General features: G+C 38.5%; 1 protein-coding gene across 1 annotated transcript; it reads right to left on the minus strand.

The window, feature by feature from the left end:
- Window positions 1-1,547: 1,547 nt before the first annotated feature.
- On the minus strand, window positions 1,548-2,696 carry LOC102811072 (gap junction alpha-1 protein-like). Its single transcript, XM_006839878.1, has 2 exons — window positions 2,484-2,696; window positions 1,548-2,420 (listed from the first exon to the last, which is right to left on the minus strand). Exons 1-2 carry the CDS (start codon window positions 2,694-2,696, stop codon window positions 1,548-1,550), a joined length of 1,086 nt encoding a protein of 361 aa, XP_006839941.1.
- Between the last annotated feature and the right edge of the window lie 22,452 nt (window positions 2,697-25,148).

Raw genomic sequence — 25,148 nt, forward strand, 5'->3', positions numbered from 1 at the left:
TTTCCACGAATCATTTGTGATGAGTTGTAAAAAGGCACTTGAAGAAACTGGTAGACTTCTTTAGCATATATTTCAAATAAATTAGTTACATGTGTACTGCTGAAACTCCTTTCAACCTCTCTTGTATTCCAAATAAGTCTTAGTGCAAACTTCAAAGTTGCTGGTCACTCCACAAGACTGTCAAACTCAAAATAGTATACAAATTCTGAAGTAATGTGTATTAAGTAGGACAAAACTAAGAATACCAGTTACAGCAAAATTCATTAGGCACATTTAATAGTCCACTCTATGTTTTTCTTCTAAGTCTCTCACATTAATGACTAAAGCCTGTTTACAGTACTAAAATTCTATCATTCAAGCATCAATGATTACAATTCAGAAAAAGGAAATCATTCATTTCAGCAATAGCATTATTGCTATATTCTAAAAAAAAAAAAAAGAGAGAGAGAGAAAAAGAAAATAAGTCATAATTAACAAAACCAGTATCCATAATAGGATACACAGGGAAAAACAATTTCAGAGGGGTGGGGGGAAAGTGTGCTTGACTTGCACAGTAGGAATTATATAATGTAAACACCACATTGGCCCACACCACAAAATCCATGAGAAAGGCTCAAATTGAACACTTGTGGGTGCATTATTTTCAAATATGTGTTTGTGAGTTTATACTGCATCTGCTTGTACCAATACATGACAAATAAAACACATTCTTCTACACACATACATATACAAGTGATTGTTAAATAACTGAGTATGGCTTGCCTCCCTGACTCTAACTCAAAAAATGTTAAGTGACATCCACACTATTTTAAAAAATGCTTATAGAAACCATTAAATGAATGTGAATAGTAGCTGAGGAATGATGACAAAGGAGTGATGGTAATGATATGATGCCAGTGGATGGAAAACAGAATGTACACATATTTGGCTGAGATTCGCAGTAAGTCTTTCTGCGGGCCTTGTCTGAACTTTAACTGATAACCAAAACCAGAAATTATAGTAGCATAAAATCCATGGACACCTGGAGGGTCAGGCCTAGAAAAGCTTACCTTCAAAGTGCAAAAATTAACAATGGAATGTTGTTAACAGGGACGTTAGGACCATCTTGTCTTTTTCTCATTGAAAAGAAATATGTACAGGAAACACTTTTTCCTGGCCAAAGTTATTTCAGTTTCTTAGTAAAACAAAAATTATTTAGCCATAGATTACCACCCACTTTACATACACAGAGCCTAGGAAGGTATGGGGGGAGAAAAAGCCTCTGCCTATGTATTAGCTACTCCAACGTTTATTTAGAATTAAGTTCTTTGAATCAACTACTTTAAATACCATGTACCTCCCTTGTACCCTCCCTCTCTACCCACTATCTCCCAGACACCCTCAATGAACCCAGGTATTCTAATGTCTTAATGTTTTCTAGGCCTCAGGACTGAGGCTGTTGAGTACCACCGCTACTAGGACAAAATTAAAACCTCAGGTGCACTTTCTGCAGCACCTTTTTTGTTTCTCCACAACTGAGTGGGGTCTTGACATTCTTGGGCCCGGAGCTAAATCTCCAGGTCATCAGGCCGAGGTCTGCTGCTGGCACGACTGCTGGCTCTGCTGGAAGGTCGTTGGTCCACGATGGCTAGTGGCTGTAGTTCATGCCCAGCAGCTAATTTTTTGGAATTCTCATTATCATCAGGGAAATCAAAAGGCTGTGCGTGGGAGTTAGAGATGGTACTGCCTGCCTGCCCCATTCGATTTTGCTCTGCACTGTAATTAGCCCAGTTTTGCTCACTTGCTTGCTTATTGTAATTGCGACAGGAAGAATTGTTTCTGTCTCCAGTAACTAGCTTGTACCCAGGAGGAGACATGGGCGAGAGTGGAGCAGTTGGTGAAGAACAACCATTGAAATAAGCATATTTTGGAGACCCACAGTCTTTGGTGGGGCTTAGTGGACCGGTACTAGCATGGTAAGGATCACTCTTTCCCTTCACACGATCCTTAACACCCTTGAAAAAAACATAGAAGAGTTCAATTATGTTCAAGGCAAGCGACACCAAGGACACTACCAGCATGAAGATGATGAAGATGGTTTTCTCTGTGGGACGAGAGAGGAAGCAATCCACTTGATGTGGGCAGGGATCTCTTTTGCAAGTGTATACTGCACTCAGGCTGAATCCATAGATGTACCACTGGATCAACAAGAAAGCCACCTCAAAGATAGACTTGAAGAGGATACTGATGATGTAGGTTCGCAACAATCCTCCCCTCATTTTCACCTTGCCGTGTTCCTCAATACCATACTTAAATTTCTTCATTTCAATTTGTTTCAGGTGCATGTCCACATTGACGCCATCAGTTTGGGCAACTTTAAGCTCCTCCTCTTTTTTGTTCAACTTCTCTTCTTTTCTCATCACATAGAACACATGAGCCAGGTACAAGAGTGTGGGTACAGACACGAATATGATCTGCAGGACCCAAAAGCGCACATGAGAGATTGGGAAAGACTTGTCATAGCAGACGTTTTCACAACCAGGCTGTTGAGTATTACAGCGAAAAGCAGACTGCTCATCACCCCAGGCAGACTCGACCGCTGTCCCCAGTAACAGGATTCGGAAAATGAAAAGGACTGAGAGCCACACCTTCCCTCCAGCCGTGGAATAGGCTTGGACCTTGTCAAGGAGTTTTCCTAAGGCACTCCAGTCACCCATGTTGCCTGGGTGCCGTCTGAAAAGAAACAAAAAGACAACTAAATGATTACAGATTTCAAGTTGTTTAATATTAGTCTCTTTCAGTCAACAGCCACAATATTGTAAAAGTTCTCCTATCTTCCTAGCACTCTTCCAAAAACACAAAGCACAGATTCTTCCTGTTCCACTTTGCCCCACATATAGGCCTCGCATATTTTTTTGGAGACAATTCTTAGACGCAACAGGGCCTATGCAGCCAAGAGTGAATTGCAATTTTAACCTGTGAAGATGTATTACTTGCTCAACCACTGCCTTGCCATGTGATTTGAGAAGCTGTCTGTGCTAAGTGGCTATGCTTATTTTATCCGTCTGATAAATGAGGACAGTTCTTGCCTGGTAGGCCTGTGTCTGGACATATGCCCAAGTGAAATGCTGATGCATGTTATTCAAAACACAGATGTCTAAGAATTGAGGTAAAATCACACATAACACATGCACACACATCTTGATTACTAAACCTCGACCCAGTTATATATCACTTTTTTCCTAATTGTTCTCTGAAATGTTCCCTTTTGATGTATCTCTGTACTTTGTACATAAACTCGGTTACACTCATTTATACTTTTCCATTTCTTCTGGAGCGTAGTATCGTATGTGGGTCAGAAGTCTATCCTCTGCCCAGAGAAAAATTTGTTGTACTAAAATTCACCAAATTCACCATTTTGGCACAATTTGTTATTCTTATACAAGAATCTACTTTCAAAATCTAAGACTATATATATGCATATCATATTACAGGTAAAAATATAATTTTTCTCGATCTTAATTAGTGTTGTTGTTTAGTGCACTGGCATTGGTCCCAAATCATAATGACCCTGTACAGGGTTTCCAAGGAGCAGCTAGTGAGTTTGAACTGCCGGCCTTGTGGTCCAGTGCTGTAGCCAGCAGCGTCACACCAGGACTCCCAATATTACTTGTCACATGAGAAATAAAAAAGAGCAAATTAGAGTGTGTTCTCACGAAAAAAGTTTTTCTTTTTATCTGACTGTTGCACATGAGACATCCTTTATAGGTTTTGGATCTTTAATCTGTACATATAATTTCTAAAACCCATTGTTGTTGAATTGACGTGATACACAGTGACCCTATAGAGCAGAACCAAACGGCTTCAATGGGTTTCCAGCAGATAGCTGTGTTTTTCTCCTTCCTATTAATAGCTAGATATCTTAAAGCCTAGGATAGACTTATTTTGGGGATGAGAAAAAGACGCAAGTCTACAGGACTGACAGAGATTCCAAAAATCATTTATCTACTCCAATGTAGACTTCTAATTGCCAATAACAGTCCATTTATCTGAGGAAACGCTGAGCTCCAAAGAGTATAGGAAATATTCAGCCATCAGCTAGAAGAAGGCTCAAGCGTTCATAATCCCTAAACCTATGCTTTCTAATACATCACACTGGTTTTTAAAAATCCTAATAAAATTGAGTTTGGGTCTGCATGCTTTTGTATATAAAATCTTAGCAAGGACTAAGTAAAAATGTTACTAGTAAAAAATGTCACTATGATATGTTGCAGGCATAGAAAAAACAGGCATACCTTGTTTCACTTCATTGCATTGCACTTCATAGATACTGCATTTCTTACAAATCGAAGTTTTGTGGCCACTGTATGTTGAGTAAGCAGTACTATTTTTCTAACAGTGTGTGCTAATTTTGTGTCACATTTTGGTAATTCTCACAATATTAGAAACTTTTTCATAATGCAATTGTGTACTTAATAAACTATACTATACTGTAAACATAACTTTTAAAAGCACCTGGAAATTAAAAACAAAATATATATATATAAACACACACACACGACTTGCTATATTGCAGTGGTCTGGAATCAAGCCCACAATATCTCCCAAATATGCCTGTACAGGTTAACTTTCAACAGATATAGCCATTGGGAGCTAGTCAGAAATTATTTAATAATTAAAAACAAACTAGAGACTTTGCAGGAGCCTAGTAATGAATTTTAAAGAGTGTAACTAAAAGTAGGATTATGTGGACTTCGCTATCTGAATATAATAGAATTTCTCATCTGGTACAGAACTATGTGCGGTATTCTCAATGCAGGAAATAATGAAATCCAGGAGAGACTGCTTTCCTACCATGCAACATTACATTTCTGTTCAATGACTGCATCTACTGACTACAGGGACCATGAACACATGAAATGGAAACCTAACGTGGGATTTCCTGAATGGAACACAGAGATGACTGATTCATAAAACTAAATTTTAACCCACTCCCTAACCCTAGGTTCCTGGTGTGGAGCTCTTGGATCAGCACATGGCCAACAGTTCAAAACCGGCAACCGTTCCTAGAAGTCGCTATGAGTCAAACCGATTCAATGATACCAACCAACCACCAAGTGTGGCGCTATAGGATAAACACTGGACTGTTAACCTCAAGGTCGGTGGTTCAAACTCACCAGCCACTCCTTGGAAACTCTATACCAGGTCTCTAATGAGTCAAGACTCAACTTGACAGGACTTAGCAACAACCCTCAGTTGTTAGGTATCTTTGATGAGAACCAGAGACGGGTGTAAAAAATTCTGGATAAGAGTGGGGGAAGGGGAGGGGGGAGAGAGGCCACAAAAATAATGCTGTCACAATGGTCCTACCAAAAAAAAAAAAAAAAAAAGGGAGTTTCCCTTCTACCTTTAAAGAAGGACATTCGTAAATTCTGAAGTGACAGGTTAGATAGTGAAATCAAAGTGTGGAAAGAGCAGTCAAGCAAGAACAAAGGCTTACGGGGTGGATGGACTAAGCCAGGGAAAGGCTTGAAGTTTGAGGGAGTAATTCAGACTTGATGGACAAGAAAAGCAATTTAGTATGATGGTAAGAGAATGTAAAAACATGAGAGTCTACAAGCATAACAGAATTTTGAGCTGTATCAATGGATAGTTTCTATGTGATTATGTATAAATTGACCCTAATTCTGTTTGTCAAGAATTGCAATATGTACACAGTGTTGTTGCTTTTGCGCAAAGATTCCATTTGGAGGGAGGCAATCAACAAAACAATCACGTTTATAAGTTTATAAAATGATAGTGTTTGCATACATTTAATCATATTCACACAATGATAGAGCTCAAGATGTGTTTAGAAATGTGGACTGAACACAGAGTCACCGTTTTAATCAGTACTTCATGCTTCAAGGCAGCAAGTTATGGTTGTGTAGAACAAGTTTTGCCAAATCCTATGGAAAATAAAACTTTACTTTGAGATCCTAAAAAATACTCCACAGTATGTGAATTGGGTCACAGGGAGGTTCTCTAGGTAGATCTTCATTTATTAATACACGAGAAATTGAATTGCAAAATTGTCTTTTGTTTAAGTTGTCATTTGCATTAATGAGTTATAGCTTTCATCTGAATTAAAATATGAATTATCCAATTGGGCATCAAGTATCCTGTAACACACTAACACTTGTCATTATCACCATCATAAAACCATCACATAATGGTTACTGAGATGGCTCAATTGCTTGTGATAGATTTCAAAGAAGATGGTTAAGAAAAAAAAAGTTCCCTTTTTGAGGCAATTGCTCACTTTGCCATAAATCAAAAGTTTTATCAAACTGCGTGTTTTATCCCTGTTGATATTTTCAGTTTTCCAAGCCTGAGTTGAAAAATTAGTTATATTCTAAATGTATAGAATTCCTGGCATTGATTTACAGACTATATACCTCTTTAGTATTTGACAGTAGGAGACAAGAATCTTCCTTATTTAATATCTAAGAAGATCTAAGATCGCAGAGGAGTCCTGGTGTGGCACTGTAGGTTAAGCACTAACTGGACTGCACAGTCAGTTTGAATCACAAGGTCAGCAGTTCAAATTCACCAGCCGCTCCTCGGAAACCCTACAGGAGGTCTCTGAGTCAGAACCCACTTGATGGTTCTTAGCAACAAGGCAGATGAAGGGAAGCATGTAAGATAAGTACTGAACTGAAAAACCACAGAATCAGCAGTTCGAGCACACCACTGCTCCGAGGGAGAACAATGAGGCTTTCTGCTCCCCTAAAGATTTACAGCCTTAGAAACCCTGTACATAGTTTCAAACTGCTGACCTTGAGGTTAGCAGTGTAACTCATAACCATATATAGCATAGCGGTTATGAATCGGTCTACGAACCCCAAGGTCAGCAGTTCGAAAACTACCAGCTGCTCCGCAGGAGAAAGATGAGGCGTTCTGCTCCCGTAAAGATTTACAGCCTCGGAAACCCTATGCAGGGTCACTATGAGTCGGAACCGACTCCACGGCACATAACAACAACAACAACCATAGCTCCTTATGTACACATACATATATTCACGGTGTCCTGGTGTGGCACTGTAGGATAAGCACTGGACTGCTAACTGCACGATCAGTGGTTCAAACATACCAGCCTGCCTCTCCTTGAAAATTCTATACAGGGTCTCTATAAGTTGGAACTGACTTGAAAACGCTTAGCAACAACAACATACACATCCACATTGATGGGATTACAACTAATACCTGGAGTAAAAATGTATATAAATTATTGAATAGAAAATGAATTTCCTTAGTAAACTTTAAATATACAGCCATAAAAGGGTGAGTCAAAAAGCACTGCTACGAAATTATAAACCTTTATTGAAAATATGAACTTATTGCTTCTCAGGTAATGTGTCTTTCTAGTGTTTGTTTCCCTGAAGAATCGTGTACTCTTTCTTCAATTGACACCACATCAAAACAGGAGTTTGGGCACTCAATGTTCTTTGAGTTTGTGGAACAAAAGGAAGTCTGAAGGGGCATGATCAGGGCTGTAGGCTGCATGGAGTAACATTTCCCAACTAAACTGCTACCCTCAAGGACTGAGCAGATGCACTGTTGCAATGGAGAAAAATCTCTCGGCACAACTTTCCTGGCAATGCATTTACCAATTCTAAAACTTCTTCATTATATAAGTCCCCGTGATCATCCTATATCCTTCAAAACAAACAAACAAAAAATCTATCACAACTACCCCTTTGGAGTTCCCATAAACAATTGTCAGAAACCTTCTGAGCTGACCTCTCTGTCTTAAAGTTAATTGGCCCAGCATCTCCTTTGTAGCCACTGTTTCAATTGGACCTTTTTTTTTTAATAGGCACCCTGAAGAGACCAAGACAAGTGTATTACTGAAAGGACTTGTCTATAATCATCCACTGATTGCAGAAACATGTTGAGTCATATTTCATTTGGAATAAACCCATGTGTGAATGAATTGGAACCCTAGTAGCAATACTTTTTAACTTACCCTCATTTTGTGCATGTGTGTATATATATATATTCATGGAAAATAGACACACACATACATACACACACATATACAGTTAAACCTGGGAAAATGGAACCTGCGTAAGACATAAATCTTTCAAAGATGGAAAATTCAAGTATTTTCAATAGAGAGCAAAAGAAAGGTGCACTCTGTCAAAGGCAGAAACTTGTGAGACTAGGGAAAACAAAGCAGCCCTGTCAAATTCTGGCTCTCCAATGTTTCAGTGTATATATATCTATATCTATATCTATATCTATATCTATATCACCAAGTTCTGGTGGTGGTGATGTTGAGCGAATCATAGTGACCATGTATAGGATTTCTGAGGAGAGGCAGGTGGGTTTGAATCGCTGAACTGGCAATTAGCCAGATGACTTATCCTTCAGTGCCACACCAGGTCTCCATCTATATATACATATTGGAGTCCTGGTGTGGCGCGCTGCAGGATAATTTGACCACAAGTTCTGCGGTTTAAACCCACCAGCCACTTCTTGGAAATCCTACACAGAGTCATTATGGGTCAGAACTGACTCGACAGCGCTTAACAACAACAACAAATACTTATATATATTAAAAGTACTGTGTGCCATTGGGTTGATTTCTACTTAAAGCAACTCAAACTGACAAAGTAGAACTATCCCATAGGTCTCCTAGGCTGTAATCTTTTATGGGCGGAGACAGTCAAATCTTTTCTCCTGAGGAGCCACTGGTTAGCAGCTGAGTACTTACAAATGCCCCCAGTTAATTCTCAAGAATGGTTTCAAGTAAGCAGACAATGATTGGTTTTCTGTTTTTGTTTTTGCATTTTTTGGCGTTTTCTTGTTCAAAACATCTAGGAGTGGAGGAATGTCAGTAGAATAGAAAGGCGCAAAGTGTGTCCAAAAAGGCCAGGGAGCTCAGCACAAAAAGCAGCCACTCTCTGGGAATCTAGGAACTGAGATCACTCTTGGCTACGTGGCAGAGGTCACTCCCTGCACCTTCACTTCTGCTGCTTCCAGAGAGCACAAGGACTCAAAAATAAAGCTTTCATTTAAAATCATTTGTACCCAACCTTAAAATACAAGTTACCATGTGAAAGCTGCACTCACCTGTCTCCATGTCATCAACGTGCTAATAATTATTAGAAAAATAAAATAATTTACTTTCAATTTTAAGGATTTTTCCCCAAGAAGAAACAATTGTTAAGAATTGAGAGTGGCGACTTAAAGAACTAAAGGTAATAAAATGATTGAAAACCCAACAGAGATTTGATACTTATCACCATTTTATGATTAGAAGTAAACACTTAGAGGATGAAGGTCATCAACATTTGAAAGGAAAAATCATGAAATCTAAAAATTAATAAGGAAATGTTTATGGAAGTTCCTGATTAAATCCTGTAACATTGTTGTTTTTTTTTTTGAGGGTGTGGAGAATGCCATTTGTGTTTGTTTTTAATATACTCAAATCCTAAATTTCAAAGCCCCCTAAGTAAAATGCAAACTATTTTCTTTAAAACTCATTAAGAAACCCTTTTCCCTTGTAGTAAATGTCTTTAAGTGATCTCATTTGTGATTATCCCATTATATTTGTAACAGTCAGATCTTTTTTGCTAGTATTTATACTCACAATTAGTAGACCCCACATTCAATTCATTAGCAAATAAATACTAGTGTGGCACTGTGGGTTAGTGGGCTGGATTGCAAAGTTGGGTTTGAAAAGCAAGGTCGGTGGTTCAAGCTCACCAGCAGCTCCTCAGAGACCCTATTGCAGGGCCACTATGAGTCGGAACCAACTCGACAGGGCTTAAAAACAACTTGGCTCTGGACTCCTGGTGTGGCACTGGAGGATCAGAACTGGACTAAGAACCACAGGTTGGCAGTTCAAACCCGAGATAGAGTCGATTCTGAGTCCAAATCGAGGTCTGGTAGCGTAGTAGTTACGAGTCGGGCTGCGAACCTCAAAGTCAGCAGTTCGAAACTACCAGCTGTTCCAGAAGAAAGATGAGGATTTCTGCTCCCGTAAAGATTTACAGCCTCGGAAACCTTGTATAGGGCCGCTATGAGTCGGAATCAACTCCACGGCACATAACAACAACAACAACAACAACAAAAATATATAGGCTCTCTCTTCAAATTACAGACTATCAATAAATTCACCACCATCCCTGCCTCATCTTACCTATCATGATCTTTTTTCAGGTTTCAAGTTTGCTAACTCTCTTGTCCACCTGTGAGCGATTTTCAAGCAAAGACTCAATCTTAAACTAACAAAACTAAGCCCTTTGTTGATGATCAGCTCTGCACCTCTGAAGTGGTGGCTGACTTCTTCACTTTTTTGTTTTTTAACTGCCCTCCCCCTTCCTCACCCAAGCTATGTTATTATTCTCAACCTGGGCCATCCTGTCCTCTCCCTCCCACCTGACTTCTTCATTTCTTTCATGTCCCCTTTTCTGCAAACATTCCTGACTACCTAGTATGAATTAGTTAGCACTTCTCTTTCTAAGCCCTGTCACTTCCTATACCCCAAGGATTCATTACAATTTGCCTTCCCTGACTAGGATACAAACTCCATATGAGGGAGTCTGTTTTATCTACTACTGTATCTATCCCCAGTGCTCAGAAGAGTAAGATTATCAAGGACTACTCATTGGATAAGTGAAACAGGACCTGTATGAAAAATACTATGTTAAAAAAGGGAGGAGGGGGGCAAAGTTTAACCAATTTTTCTCTTACTCTTCTTGGGATTCTCTTAATTGTAGTGAATGTTCGTTATTTTTGTGGTTGTTAAGTGCCGTTGAGTGAGTTCCAACACACAGCAACCCTATATAAGGTTTCTGACGAGCAGCTGATGGGTCTGAACCACCAACCTTGTGGTTAGCAGTCCAGTGCTTATTCTACAAAGCCACACCAGAACTTTTGTTTATGTTATAAAGGATCTTATATCAAGGGGCTTCAAAAAGTTCATGGGGAAATGGAATTGAAAGATAATGGGATTTCCTCATGATTTTTTGAAGCCGCTCATATAGCCCAGACTTGAAGTTTCTAAATAATGTCAAGTCAGTATTTCACTAAGTAAATAAATAAATAAAAGTAATAATGTCAGCATTTCATACTGTACAAACTGTCACATTTCAAGTTGACAGTTGCTGAAACAGAACTGTTTTAAGCATCATGCTGCAAAGGACTCCTGAGCAGGTAACAGAACTGAAAACAGCTTCTTGAATTTCTTAAGCCAAGATCATACTGACTGGGGATTCTTTCAGAACTGCAGCAGGTATCATGGATGTTTATTCAGCATCATTCTTATATTGTTGCAGGTTAAGATTTTAAAAGAAAACAAAGTCAAACAAAATGTGTACTGATGTCCCCCAATTCTGTAGCACTCTAACTCTGTCCCACACAATTTTATTATAACTGAGGGCACTACTGCAAGAAGAAACAGGCTGCTGAAACCTGTTTATTTTAAGAATGCCAAATCTTGAAGGAAGGTTGGGACTCTGGAGGGGAAGAGCAGCTGATATTAATTCCAGTTAATATAGCATCTCTATATAACCAGCATCTACACAGGAACTTTAAGTGATTTGAATTGAATCAGATTCCATAGAAAATATTCCCTGACTAACCCAGTTCATAACATAATACCCAACTCCCTTCTGCCTGGAAGTTAGATGCATGTGGTATGTCAAATCTACTTCATGGAAACATCAAATTAAATCTTCCTCACAGTTCTCTGATTATCCTCAGATTCCTTTGTAAAAAAATGACCTTTCTGACGATATTTGATGCTTGGCATTGACTACCCAAAAGTTTTTTGGGGGGCAAAAAAAACACAACTCACTAACAAGTATTTCTTTCCTGGTTTTCAGTCTCCATGTCATGCAGTCCGTTTACACCAGTCTCCATTGCATAAGGAGGGGACAAGGAGGTTGAGCGGTGGACAGACAACTCCATTCAAAGAGAGGAAGATGCCACCAAAACGCAATTCCCATCCTAGTTAAATAGCTATCTCTCAACTGTCCACTAGCAGAAGTTTCTCAAGGTCTTTTGGGATGCTGGTGGAAAAACCAAAGTCAGAAACTGTAGGTTAAAAACTGATAATTGATGAACTTTTAAATTGAGTCCATTAGTTCTTAGTGTTTTCCACACCATCTCCATCTCCAAACTGACTATTTTTATTGAACAGACTAGTTATTTTATCATCAAATAAACACACTCTTAGAGATCTCATAAGTATATTGATTAAAAGCATTCTATTTCCTCCAATAAGTATTGAATGAGATACCACATGCTGTGAGGCTCTTTCTTAGTAGCTTAACAATAAAGTTTAGCTACATAACTCTTCAAAAGATCTTCATATCATATAGCTCATTTATTTTCTAATTTTGGCATATTTTCCTTAGCAAAATAGAAATGAATAGCATTTTTCTAATGATTATCAAAATTCACTTTCGAAATGTTCTTTTAATATAAAGTACAATATTGCTATTTTAGCAATCCTATGCATAGTGGTTACGAATCGGACTGCTAATCTCACGGTCAGCAGTTTGAAACTACCAGCTGTTCCACAGGAGAAAGATGAGGCTCTCTGCTTCCATAAAGATTTACAGCCTCGGAAACCCTGTACAGGGTCGCTATGTGTCAGGTCCGATTCCACGACACATAACAACAGATTTATGTAGTTCTGGAGTGACGTTGTGGGTTAATGCATTGGACTGCAAAGTCAGCTTGAACCACAAGGTTAGTGGTTCAAGCTCACCAGCTGTTCCTTGGAAACCCTATGTAGGGTTGCTATTGGTCAGGACCAACTTGATGGCACTTAACAACATAGCAGGTTTATGGGAAGACTTTATACCCTTTGTTAGAATACTCGTATAGCGCTGTAGGACAAGAACTCGATTGCAAAGTCAGTAATTCAAACTCCCCTGGAAACCATATACAGGGTCACTAGGAGTGGGAACCAACACAAAGGCACTCAACAACTTAATAATGGTTTACCTGTCTTGTAGTTGTATTTGTAGGCACCATCCCAAGTTATGAATTGTAGGCAAAAACTATATTCTATCAAATGTATCTAGTCCTGGTGTGCCGCTGCAGAATAAGAAATGTACTACTAACTTCAAGGTCAACGAGTCAAACCCAGCAGCCGCTCCTCAGAAATCCTAAACAGGGTCGCTATGAGTCGGAACCAACTGAATAGCATGTAACAACAACCAACATAGAATATATCTGGCCCACAGAAATTACTAAAAAAAAACAAAATCTCTTTTTCAATATTATTGTAAATTTGAAGCCTTCTCTAAAACATACATTTTCTAGAAATTACTCAGGAAGCTAAGGAAAAGTAGATGTGAAAATTATTGATATATGGGGACAAAAAAATAACCTCATAGGGTTTGTGATGGAATTTTTTGGAAAGACATTGATACTTACATATCCAAAATGGTGAATTTACATAGCCAAATTAGTTAAACAGACATGTAAAATGGAGTATTGATAGTTATTCCAAGAGTTCAAAATAAATACAGTAAAATCAACTCCCAATGGAGATATTTTTCATTATCCGCATTTAATATTGATATGAATTATTAACACTAGAACATTACTTTTTTCTCCAGAACTGAATTACTGTGTGTGGATAAAGCTCCAACACATTTACTCAAACAGAGAATCTTAAAGGGAAGTCAGAACAGGAAAGGTGGAGTAGAAGGTACTAATCCCTGGGGACTTTCTAATCATTCCCTCCGGCAGGATATCATATATAAAAGCTAAAAGGCTCATATCAAGCTACACCTCTGGATATTTGAAAAGGAATATGCTATATCCTGAGTTTTTTCCTCCCCTATGCAAGAATAAAACACCCTCAATATCAGAGGTCACAGCCTTTTAGATGATTGCTGTGAAGTATCTTTAGAACCATGCTTCCGAAGCATGGTAAAACTACCAGCTCTTAAGGGTGAGGAACTCAGTGAACCGAGCAGCTCCCGTGATAAACTTCAAAATGTTGGTTTTGTTTTTTTTTTTTAAAATCAAAGTCAAACATGTCTTGCTCTGATTCATAGCGACCCTGTCTAGGGTTTTCAAGGAGTGGCTGATGGATTTGAACCACCAACATTGAGGTTAGCAGTCCAGTGCTTATCATACAGTACCACACCAGGACTACAAAATATTTTTAAGCTAGTAAAAAAAGTAGCAGCAAAACAGTACCAGTTTATTTTCCAGGCAAACTACAGGTGACAACTATATCTGCCTTTCAGAAGTCCAACTCATCCTTACTTGGGGTAACATGTTTTTCAGTTCTACAGAACTCATCACGATGCCAAAACTGAATCTTCCTTCCTGTTCTAGATAGGATTTTTTTATTATTATCAATTTAGCCTACACAGAATTAAATCACTTTCCCCATTTACCTACCTGGCTTTATTTCCTCCTTGGGGATGGGGTAGTTTAATGAGATTTTCATTGCATTACCACAGGTTTTTACTTTCAGCAAGCCTTTCAAGAGGAAATTTAGGCATTCTTTTAATTCTCATCATCTATTCTTTGAATTGCCATGGGTTTACAACTAAGTTTAAATGTGCCCAACTTTCCTAAGGTAACATTGAGCATAGTTCCGCTAGTTACTGACTTCCTTCAAGAAGCAAAAGAAACTAAGCCCATCTCAAGGCAGAGCCTAGACTCTTCACACTTCCGTGCCTCCCCTCCTGCCACCCTCACTTTATACTTCCAGAGGGAAACGCCTTAAGGTAAGACAAATGTTCAGCAGTGAGTCTTAGCTGCATTTCATGGGTAACTAAGAGGTTAGGAGCCCACTTGGCACAGTGGATTACAAGTGTGACCCATCCGAACTCTAATCGGTTTCAAATTCTGCATCAATCGTGATTTGCCTTTGAACACGTCATTATCTCTGTTCTCATTTCATTAAGGGGCCATTTATTTCTCCCCCACTTGGTTCCTGGAAAGTTTCAAGAACTTTAAAGAGTGCAATTTAGGCACCGTAACTCCCAAGGTACTCAGATTTTCTTTACCAACGCAACTATAAGAAAGATTCGGTAAAGGACACTGTGGATGGGAAATTGGATTGATGAGTTTAATTAAGTCAATCACTTTGCTCCTCTTTTACCATTTGGCATGCAGCCCACCTTCTCCTCAGCTCCCTACTCACTTCCTTTTCTGTGGGGAACTCAGATCTGTGCTCCGTTGGACTTGAAAAGTTTTGAAGGAAACTTCTCAGCAAACATCTCAAAAACCCCAGAGGTTTGGGCAGCTTGGGAGCCCAGGGTGAGTAACGCGATGCTAAAATGAAAGGAAGGGCTCCACACGTGCCGGGCCAACGGCCACGACAAAAGTTTTTTTCTTTTCTTTTTTTCTGCTTTTTAGCATTACCGGGTGTAAATACTTTAAACTTCTGGGTCACACCGAGAATTTGCGCTAATTACTTTACTCTGTGGATCCAAACAAAACAGAGACAATCAATCCTTTCCGGGTACAAAATCCAGGGTTGCATTTCTGGTAGCCGAATGTGTTACCAATCAAACATTAAAAAAAAATAAATCAGTATAGTTTTTGCTTATTGGTAGGTACCCTAGCAACTCGAACTTCTTAAAAAAATTACCAAGTTACAGGTTCGGGCAGGCAAGGGGGTTGGGGTGTGTGTAGTGATAGCTCAGTCTACTCTAAGGCGCTGTTTAAAAAATTCCTTTTTCCCTATTCTTCCTAAATGCTCTTGTCTTTGAAGATGGTTTTGTAAAATGCACCGTGATATACACTCGTCTGTTCTCTAATGTTCTGGAAGTAACCGCCACCCAACTCAAGGGAATTCATCTCCAGAATTGCCAACGTGGTCGGCGAAAAAGCTTCATTTCCTTGAGGGTCTCAAATCTTTCCATAGTAGTTGCTAACGCAGAAATTATATGCTGTTGCTTTAAAACCCTTACTCTTACAATTCTGAATTTTATACTTTTTTGTTTACTGGGGCAAATACTAGGAAGCGACCACGTGGAAGTCTAGTAACCACAACATTTTAACAAAGCACTTTGTTCAGGAGTTGGCTTTGTAAGGCTATAGAACTTCAATCATGATTTCCATATGAAAAAGCACAAACTCTAGAACTCCATAGGAAGCAGGCTAAAAGCAAACTTACACAAGAATTTTAAGGGTAGTAGTCAGTCAGCTCCCCAACTCAGGCCCCTCGCCCCAACACTTTTAAAAAGCCCCTAGACTATTACTGATTACAAAAAAGCAAAAATTTCCTCTAAAACAGCTCTACTTCAGAAGTACCAAATCATCAGTAAATTCGTTCTTTCTGCTAATCAGAAAGATCTGAACCTTATTTTACCTGTGGCATCATTAATGGAAACCTTTTCTTAAGAGACAAAATACAAATTCAGTACAATTTAAACTTTACAACTACAGAAACACTTTCAAACCCATTATTCCATTTATAGTTATCACAAGTCAAAGCTATTTTTAACACATTTAAAAACTTTTTTAAAGTCTTACTTGTAGAAAAAGAAACTAATAGATAAAATGGTGTTTAACTCACTCTTTTGCTTAAAAGAAGTGTAGCAGGCACGCCAAGTGATTCAACTCTTTGGAAGATGAAGTAAAATGAAAAAGTAAGTTCAGGCACTCATACCTGTCTATTTAAAGTTTAAAAGTCTGCTGTTCGTTGGTACTTTCCTCTCTTCTTCCCTCTAATGAAAGAAAAGTGCTGATATCTCGTAAAAAGCTTTTTTCTAACTTGGAGCACAGAGCTTTTAAAACTTTCAAGCCACTGACTCAACTAGAAGGAGGGGCTAGAAAAAGGGGAGGGAATAAAGGAAAGGAGAACGTGAGGAGTCTGGTGAACGTGGAAGGGTGGGGGAGAGACAGGGGAAGAAGAGTAGCAAGGTTGAGATAATGTTGTGGTTTAAAATTGCTGACTGGGGGGAAAATACCATTAAATAGCAGCGTGAATGCCACTACAGGGAGATAACAAAAGATGAATTTTATTCCATGTTTCACCAAAATTCCAGGGAGAGTGAAAAAAAAAAAAAAAAGTATATGCTGTAATGTTACAACCGTTTCTAAAATGAAAGAAAAATATTTTAAAGTAAAAATGTTGACAAAGAATTTAGTCAGTGCAAACTAGCTTCACATTGGCCAAGGTGTGTGGGTGTTAAGTGACCTATTCGGTGATGTAATTCCTTGTGGCTTAAGTAGAGACAATTAACAAAGGAAATGGTGGGAATGGGTCAGGAGCATTTAAAATCTGGATATATATGGTTGCATATTCATCCCCATGTTCCAAATCTTTTGACACCTTAGAATGTTTGTTTTTTTTTTCTTTTAGTTTAGCCAAAGTAAACCAGACAACGTCAAAAAAAAATTCAGAAAATTTTACTTGTCTTTTAATTCCACTTTTCCATGAACATTTTGAAGTCCCCTTGTGTATACAGATGGTTGACTTGTGAAATACTGATTTCTAATCTATAACAGCTCTCCAGAGAATTGACAATGTATACAATATGATCTTAGACTCATGTATGGCAATACACTAGAAACAAAATATATTGTGAAAGAGACTTGGTGTGATGTCGCAGGATAAGACTGGACTGCTAACCATAAGGTCCTTGGTTGAACCTCACCAACTGCTTCTCTGAAACCCTATACAGGTCACTGTGAGTCAGAACCTTCTCAGCAGCATTTAACAGCAACAACAAAATTAAAGTGAGAATTCTGGGCTATTTCTTGAAAACACAGGCTAAAGTTGCCTGATTATGTTACCTTAGCATTGATGAAGTCCAAAATCTATTCAATTCTCCCTGCTTAGATCTCCCTTCAAATCTCCCTCTATCAAACCCACCAGGAGAATTTTCTGCCGAATGATAGTGAAGCTATACATATAATCTTTATGTGCTTCTCTAGATGGCTCTTCAGGCCTCTCCAGCACAGGTTTATAATGACCTGATTCATGTGGCTTCATTCTTCTTAGACTGGACAGCTCCTTGTGGGCTCTTTATGTGCCAGGCAGAGGACTGTGGTAACACAAGTCCCCATAAACAGGCTTCAGTGATGTTCCTGAGAGTAGACAGAAAACTCTTTGCCATTATTCTCAAGAAACAAAGCATACTCCCCAGCCTTCATTATCCTAATTCATTTCTCAGTATACAAATAACAAAGAAAAAAAGAATGGAAAATATTTCTTGGAGTATGCCTTTCACCAAATATACTTTCACTGAAGTGACTAATTAGACATCTTCAGAAATGTAGTTTTTTTTTTTGCACTCTCATTTTCTAACTGCACAATTTCCAAAGGTATGTTTTTCTTTAAGTTAAGGAAAATAAGATATTGTGGAAATAGAAACTGTAATCTGGCTTCAAGTCTTCAAGCTCAACAACCCATAAATAATATTGTTGGTTTTGTAGTTATGTGGTCCTTTCCTTCTTCAGCAGTGTATATCTTTTGAATTAACTAACAGTTATTTCATTGAACATATGATTTATTCTTTTCATTATAAGAAAATGTTTTCCCCTTTATAAAAGAAGTTAATGCTTAATTGAATTTCCATACCTATTTGGTTTGTGTTGTTGTTAAGTGCTTTCTAGATGGTTTTCATTCATAGCCATCCTGGGCAGGGTTTCCAAAGAGTAACTGGTGGGTTTGAACTGCCAACCTTAGAGTTAACAGTCTAGTGCTTATCCGGCAGTGCCACATCAGGACATATCAAGTATAACTATTACTGCTATTATACATTTTATTAAAAGGATTACCAAGGTTCTAATTCACAGTTCGTCGTATAAAAGAAAGGTTATAATTGGGTTTCTATGACGGGATTTTCAAAGCAAACCTTGAGTTTATTGTGAATTATATTTTCTTACGAATCGGGCTGCGAACCTTAAGGTCAGCGGTTCGAAACTACCAGTCGCTCCGCGGGAGAAAGATGAGGCCTTCTACTCCCGTAAGGATTTACACCCTCGGAAACCCTGTACAGGGTCGCTATGGGTCGGAACCGACTCAAAGGCACTTAACAACAACAACAACAAGTTCTTTAAAAGGATATTGACATGTAACTATTGTGCTACTTTTTAAACCTATAACCTGTGTGACCTGTTGAAAATAGAAGTAAATAGTTTATCTGTGCCAAAATGTATTATTCATGAAAATTTCTTGAACCATTTTTTTTAACCAAAGGGACTAGTTATAGCATGAACCATCAATTAACTTCTCAACATTTAGCATGTACTGTGCCTTCAGTTTTCTAAGATGATTTTCTCATAATCATTTATAGAAGATGAAGACTTAACCTTGTGATCTTCACTTCTTTCAGAATAATGGCACCAAAATGTGATCCTAAGAGAAACAATGTTCAAGGGGAGTTACATTACTCTGAATGGCTACCCTGTCGGAACAGGGAAAACACAGTTTTCTCTCACAGACACTTCGCAGCATCTCTAAAGGACTAATAGTAACTCCTGTTATACCTCAGACTCTAGCAGTGCAGATAACTTATATTTTAACTAAAAATATAATTTTTAAAAGTATACCATTTATCTGGCATTATAAGTTTGTTTCTATTAGAAAGTTAGCGTGACAAAGATATTTTTTAAATGTGTTGTTTTTCCCTCATATTCTCAGAAATCCCAATGTCATTTTGTTAATATAAACATTGACTTCCCAATAACAGTGTCTTTTCTGATTGCCAGACCTTGTCTATGTTCAGAAGAAATAGTGTTGTTAGATGACATGAGGTTGCATCTGACTCACAGTGACTGTGCACAACCGAACGAAATGTTACCAAATCCTGCTCCATCCTCAGGATCCAGGCTGTCTGAGCCCATTGTTGGACCCACTGTGTCAATCCATTTCACTGAGTGTCTTCCTTTTTATGATAACCCTTCTGTAGAGAAATACAAGTAGATACAGTCTAATTTATTAACCAGGTAACACTAAACTGTCATTTGAAATTTCTGTCATCTGTACGACATCTTCAGGTACTATCATGGGCCAGGCTTCAGATTCTACTTTATCCATGCTTTTCTGTGCCTTGAGAAATATTAACTCTTGGCATAATGGCAAGTAGACTGCTTTTCAAAATATGTTGTTGTTGTTGTTAAGTGCCATTGAGTCCGTTTCAACTCATAGCCACCCTGTATAGGGTTTCCAAGGAGTCTGAACCAACTACCCTTGTGGTTCAAACCAACTTTGCAGTCCAGTGATTTATCCCACAGCACCACATAGAGAAGTGAATTATAAGAACGCGAGTTATGGTTCTTGAGTCAAATTGACTAGGATTTATGGTGAGGATACTAAGAGTAAGAAAGGAAAGAAAGACAAAAATAAAATTGGAGAAATAGAATTCCCAGAGTTTGATGACAGGTTGAATCGGAAGGAAATGGGAAGGACAAGAGAGAGGAGACAGTAGAAACTGATTTTGGAGTCTTGATTGGAAAACTTGTAATGCTACTACAAAAATGGAGTTCAGAGAAGGGACTAATTAGAGGAAACTGGTAAAATTTTAATTTTTGCACAGAGAACTGAAACACCTAGGTGAAGCTATCTGCCTAACAATGTAAAAGGTGAGCTTTGAAATTCAGGTTCACATTGTCTGAGATTTGGATTACACTCATGGAATTAATTATTGATGCCACAGGTAGGGAAGAGATTACTTGGAAACAAAGGCAGTAGCTAAAAGGTCAGAACACCAGCCTCAGGGGATTTACGCACTTAAATCAAGCACCAAAAAAAAAAAAAAAAAGCAGCAGCTGCGGAAACCAGGTAGTGTAGGGGAAAGGTTGTATTATTTGTAAGAACACTATCTTTGGCGAACTTTGAATAAAGGACAGTATTCCTTAAAACAAGAATGCATGCAGACCATAGAAAAAAATTGTGTATTAAAGCTTTTATTTGAAGGTAGGATAAACTCTGAATTACTTATCGTTCAAATCTACCAGCAACTTCCAAGGGGGAAAGATGAGGTTTTCTCCTGATGTGGCGCTATAGGAACCGAAAGGTTGATTTGAACCACAAGTAGGCGGTTCAAACTCACCAGCCGCTCCTCGGAAAGCCTACACAGGGTCACTATAATAATAACAACAACAACAACAACAACACAGATTTACAGCTTCAGAATTGATATGAGTAAGTATGGATCCCATGGCAGTGGATTTTGTTTGTTTTCTTAAGAAAAATAAGTAACAGATGCGGTAAGGGGAGCTCTGATAGTGTAGTGGTTAGGAATCAGGCTGCTAATCTCAAGGTTAGCAGTTCGAAACTACCAACTGTTCTGGGGAGAAAGATGAGGCGTTCTGCTTCCGTAAAGATTTACAGCCTCGGAAACCCTGTACAGGGTCCCTATGAATCGGAACCGACTCCACGGCACACCACCACCACCACCACCACCACTACCAAGTCTGAAATATCTTTGTTGTTGTTATCAAGTGCAATTGAGTTGGTTCCAAACCACAACCTTGCAATTAGCAATCCAGTGCTTACCCTACAACACCACACTGTTGTTGTTGTTAAGTGCTGTGGAGTCAATTCCGACCCATAGTGACCCTGTATAGGGTTTCCCCAAGGAGCAGCTGGTGAGCTTGAACCAGTGACCTTGCAGTTCAACTGACTTTTCAGTCTGATGCATTGGCCCACAGCACCACACCAAGACTCCAGAAAGCACCACACTATGACTCTAAAATACCTTTGTTGTTAAGTGCTGTCAAGTTGATTCCATCCATTAGTGACCTTGTATAGGGTTTCTGAAGAGCAGCTGTTAGGTTTTCAACCTTGTGGATAGCAGTCTAGTGTTTATCCTACAGCATCACAAGGAAACTCTAGAAAAATAAAGTGTTATCTAAGACAGGAAGAAGTTGGCATTGTCTAATAGATTTCTTTTCATTAGCATCAGGATAAGTGAATTTCCATGTCCATGCATCAAATTTCCATTTTATCTAATATTGATTGGACAAGATGAAAGGAGTAAAAGTTTAAATCGAGCTGGAAAGTATGCAAATCTAGAAATGCTCTACTCAAATTGGCAAAGTCAGCCAGAAAATTGTGTTCTTGATTGTTAGTCAACATTTCCTTCACAGTAGTGAGATTTCATATTACACTACCAATTTGTGCTAGAATCCTTTTTTCTAAAGCTATTAATTCTGAGTTCTGACGATTTGTTTTGTAACTGCATAGTATTCACTTATCTGAAGCTTGTTGTTACTCACAGCAATGCTGTCTAGGGTTTCTGGGAAGCAGCTGGTGGATTTGTATTTTATCACCCTTGAAAGAGATTTCAAGATCAAAGCTTGACTCTACCTGGTTAAAAGTTGAATTCATTTCTGTTGTTCACATCTGTTTCCAGGTGAATCTCACTGTGAAGTTATAGAAAAAGGATTTGTCAAGAGAAGGAAGAAATGGTTTGTTTTATTTTGTTCAATAGGATAAGAATTCTATGCAGTAGATAAGTATGTCTTTGGCGCCACCTGCTGTACAGAGTGAAAATGAACTTCTTGAAAGTAACTGGTAAATCATTTACTATTACTTTCATGTTTGTTTGCATAATTTCACCTTTTTAATGAAACCGCCTCAGTTTTTATGATAATTTTTGAATATTTGCATTCATTCACTCAGCAAATATTTATTATGTGCTAGATGGTAATGATGGTTTGGTGTGGTTTTTGGTTTAGTGAAAATACAAACAGTATCAAAGTTGTATTTCATTCAGCTTTAAAAGTTTATTGAATTGAATTTTGAAATACCAACTGTGCAACAATAGAAAAAAGAAGTTTTTTTGTTTTTGTTTTATTTTTTTAAAGGGATAAACCCTATACTCTGGGACCGGGGGTGGTGAGGGGTGAGGGGGAGGACAGGGAGAAAAGTGTTGCCATTTTTAAACATCTGGAGTCTACTTAGAAACTTTGTTGTTGTTGTTGTTGTTGTTAGGTGCTGTTGAATCAGTTCCAACTCAGCCACCCTAGGCACAACAGAACTGAACACTACACGTTTCCACGCAATTGTTGCTATGTTTGAGCCCTTTCTTTCAACCACTCTGTCATTCCATCTCTTTTAGAGTCTTTCTCTTTTTCTCTGACCTTCTACTTAGCAAGCATGATGTCCTTCTCCAGGGAATGGTCCCTCCTGATAAAATATCGGAAGTATGTTAAACAAAGTTTCATCATCCTCGCTTCTATAATAACTATTATTTTAGGGGCTGGTGATGGTTCAGACGCCTGGTGTGGCACTGTATGATCAGCACTGGACTAGGAACCACAAAGTCAGCAGTTCAAACCTACTAGCTGCTCCTTGGAAACGCTATACAGGGTCGCAATGAGTCGGCACCAACGCGATGGCACTTAACAACCACAAAGTGATGATTCAGTGGTAGAACTTGAGAGAGTAACCAGAAGCTCAGCAGTTTGCGTTCACCAGCCACTCGGCAGGAGATGAGGCAGTCTGCTTCTGTAAAGATTTGTAGCCTCTGAAACTCCATAGAGCTGTTCTACTCTGTCGTACAGAGTCACTATGAGCCAGAATTGACTCAGTGGCAGTGGGTAATATGAGACAACTGGATTAATACCTGACCAGTGTACATCTGTCAGCAGAACTTCTAGACTCAGCCAGACTCGGTGGAAAGGCGTAGTGATCTGCTTAGGAAAATGAGCCAGTGAAAAGGCTATGGATCACAATGCTCCAGTCCGCTCCAGATGACGGAAATGGCACAGGGTCAGATCGCGTTCTTCTATATGTGAGTGGGATCACCATGATCAGGGTCTACTAGATTATTATTCTGCTCATTAAAAAAAAAACAAAAAAACCAGAAGCTAAGCTGCCAAGTTGAAGGTTTTTCATTTGAAACCTTGATTTCATATATAGATGAAATCCTGGGAGTGTAGTGGATTGTGAGCTGGATTCTGCAAGGTCAGCATTTTGAATCTATGAGTCCCTCCGCAGAAGAAAGATGAGGCTGTCAGCTCCTGTAAAGATTCACAACCTCAGAAGCCCTGTCCAGAGTCTCTATGAGTAGGAATTAACTCACTGAACAGCCATGTTAGTTTTGGTTTTACAAAGAAATTAACTAGGACAACAAGGTATTTGTAAGGATTGAGAGGTTAAATTTTGCCTGTGCTAAGAATTTAAGATAGCTGAGAATAATAAAACAAATGAGAAAATACTTTAATATTTTTATTTTAGGGTAGATAAACTGAATATTTTTAACAATCGGCAAAGTTGTCTCTTCAGCATTGTACTAGACGCCGTAGAAACTTGAAGAACTTAGAGGGCATTTTATAAATGGAGGTGATTCATTACGTACAAAATTTTTACTACCTTAACCAGAAGCATGAACAAATGTATAGTTAAAACATCTAATGCATGAGCAAAACTGTTTATATGCTTGGTTAATTGATGCCAATGAAAAAGAAAATAATTAGCCTTGCTTCAAAAATCTGCTGAGATAAAAATTCCCAAATGAAATATTTACATGCTTGGTTATAGCACCACTTACCAAAGCTGTTAAAATGCCTTTCTGTTGTATGTCTAAGTCTTTTGGGGGGAACTTTGTTGGTGAAAGGAGCTGTGCCTACGACCAATTTTATATAGTACATAACCTTTATAGGCACCACTTAATTTAATATGATTTGTATTTAGGATAGCATGAAACAGCACAATTATCTGCAAGACATTATACATCCTAATAACTGTAAATTCTATGTGTGCTAAAAATATTGTATCATGCATGGCTCTAAGAATGATAAAAATTATAAAAATAAACCTTTAAAAGCGCCTGCATTTGCCTTATTAATTAATATTAGCTACTTGAAGTGGATAGGAGTCCTGGTGTGGTCCTGTGGCTTAATGTGCTAGACTGTAAATTCAATTTGAACCACAAGGTCTGTGGTTCAAGTTCACCAGTTGCTCCTTGGAAACCCTATACAGGGTCAGTATGGGTCAGAACCAACTTGATGACACTTAACTAAAACAACAACACTTGAAGTGGATGGAATCCTGCTAACCACAAGGTCAGTGGTTCAAATCCCACTAGCTGCTCCTTGGAAACTATGCAAGTTTCAACTGTGTGGATCATGACAAGCTATGGATAACTTTGAACTTCAGAGGAAATGTTAATGAAGTGGATTGAGAGCTTGCTGTTTCCTTTATATTGAGGTGCAAACCATATCAAAGGTATACA

The sequence above is a fragment of the Chrysochloris asiatica genome, unplaced genomic scaffold, assembly GCF_000296735.1.
Source record: "Chrysochloris asiatica unplaced genomic scaffold, ChrAsi1.0 scaffold00027, whole genome shotgun sequence".
NCBI lineage: Eukaryota > Metazoa > Chordata > Mammalia > Afrosoricida > Chrysochloridae > Chrysochloris > Chrysochloris asiatica.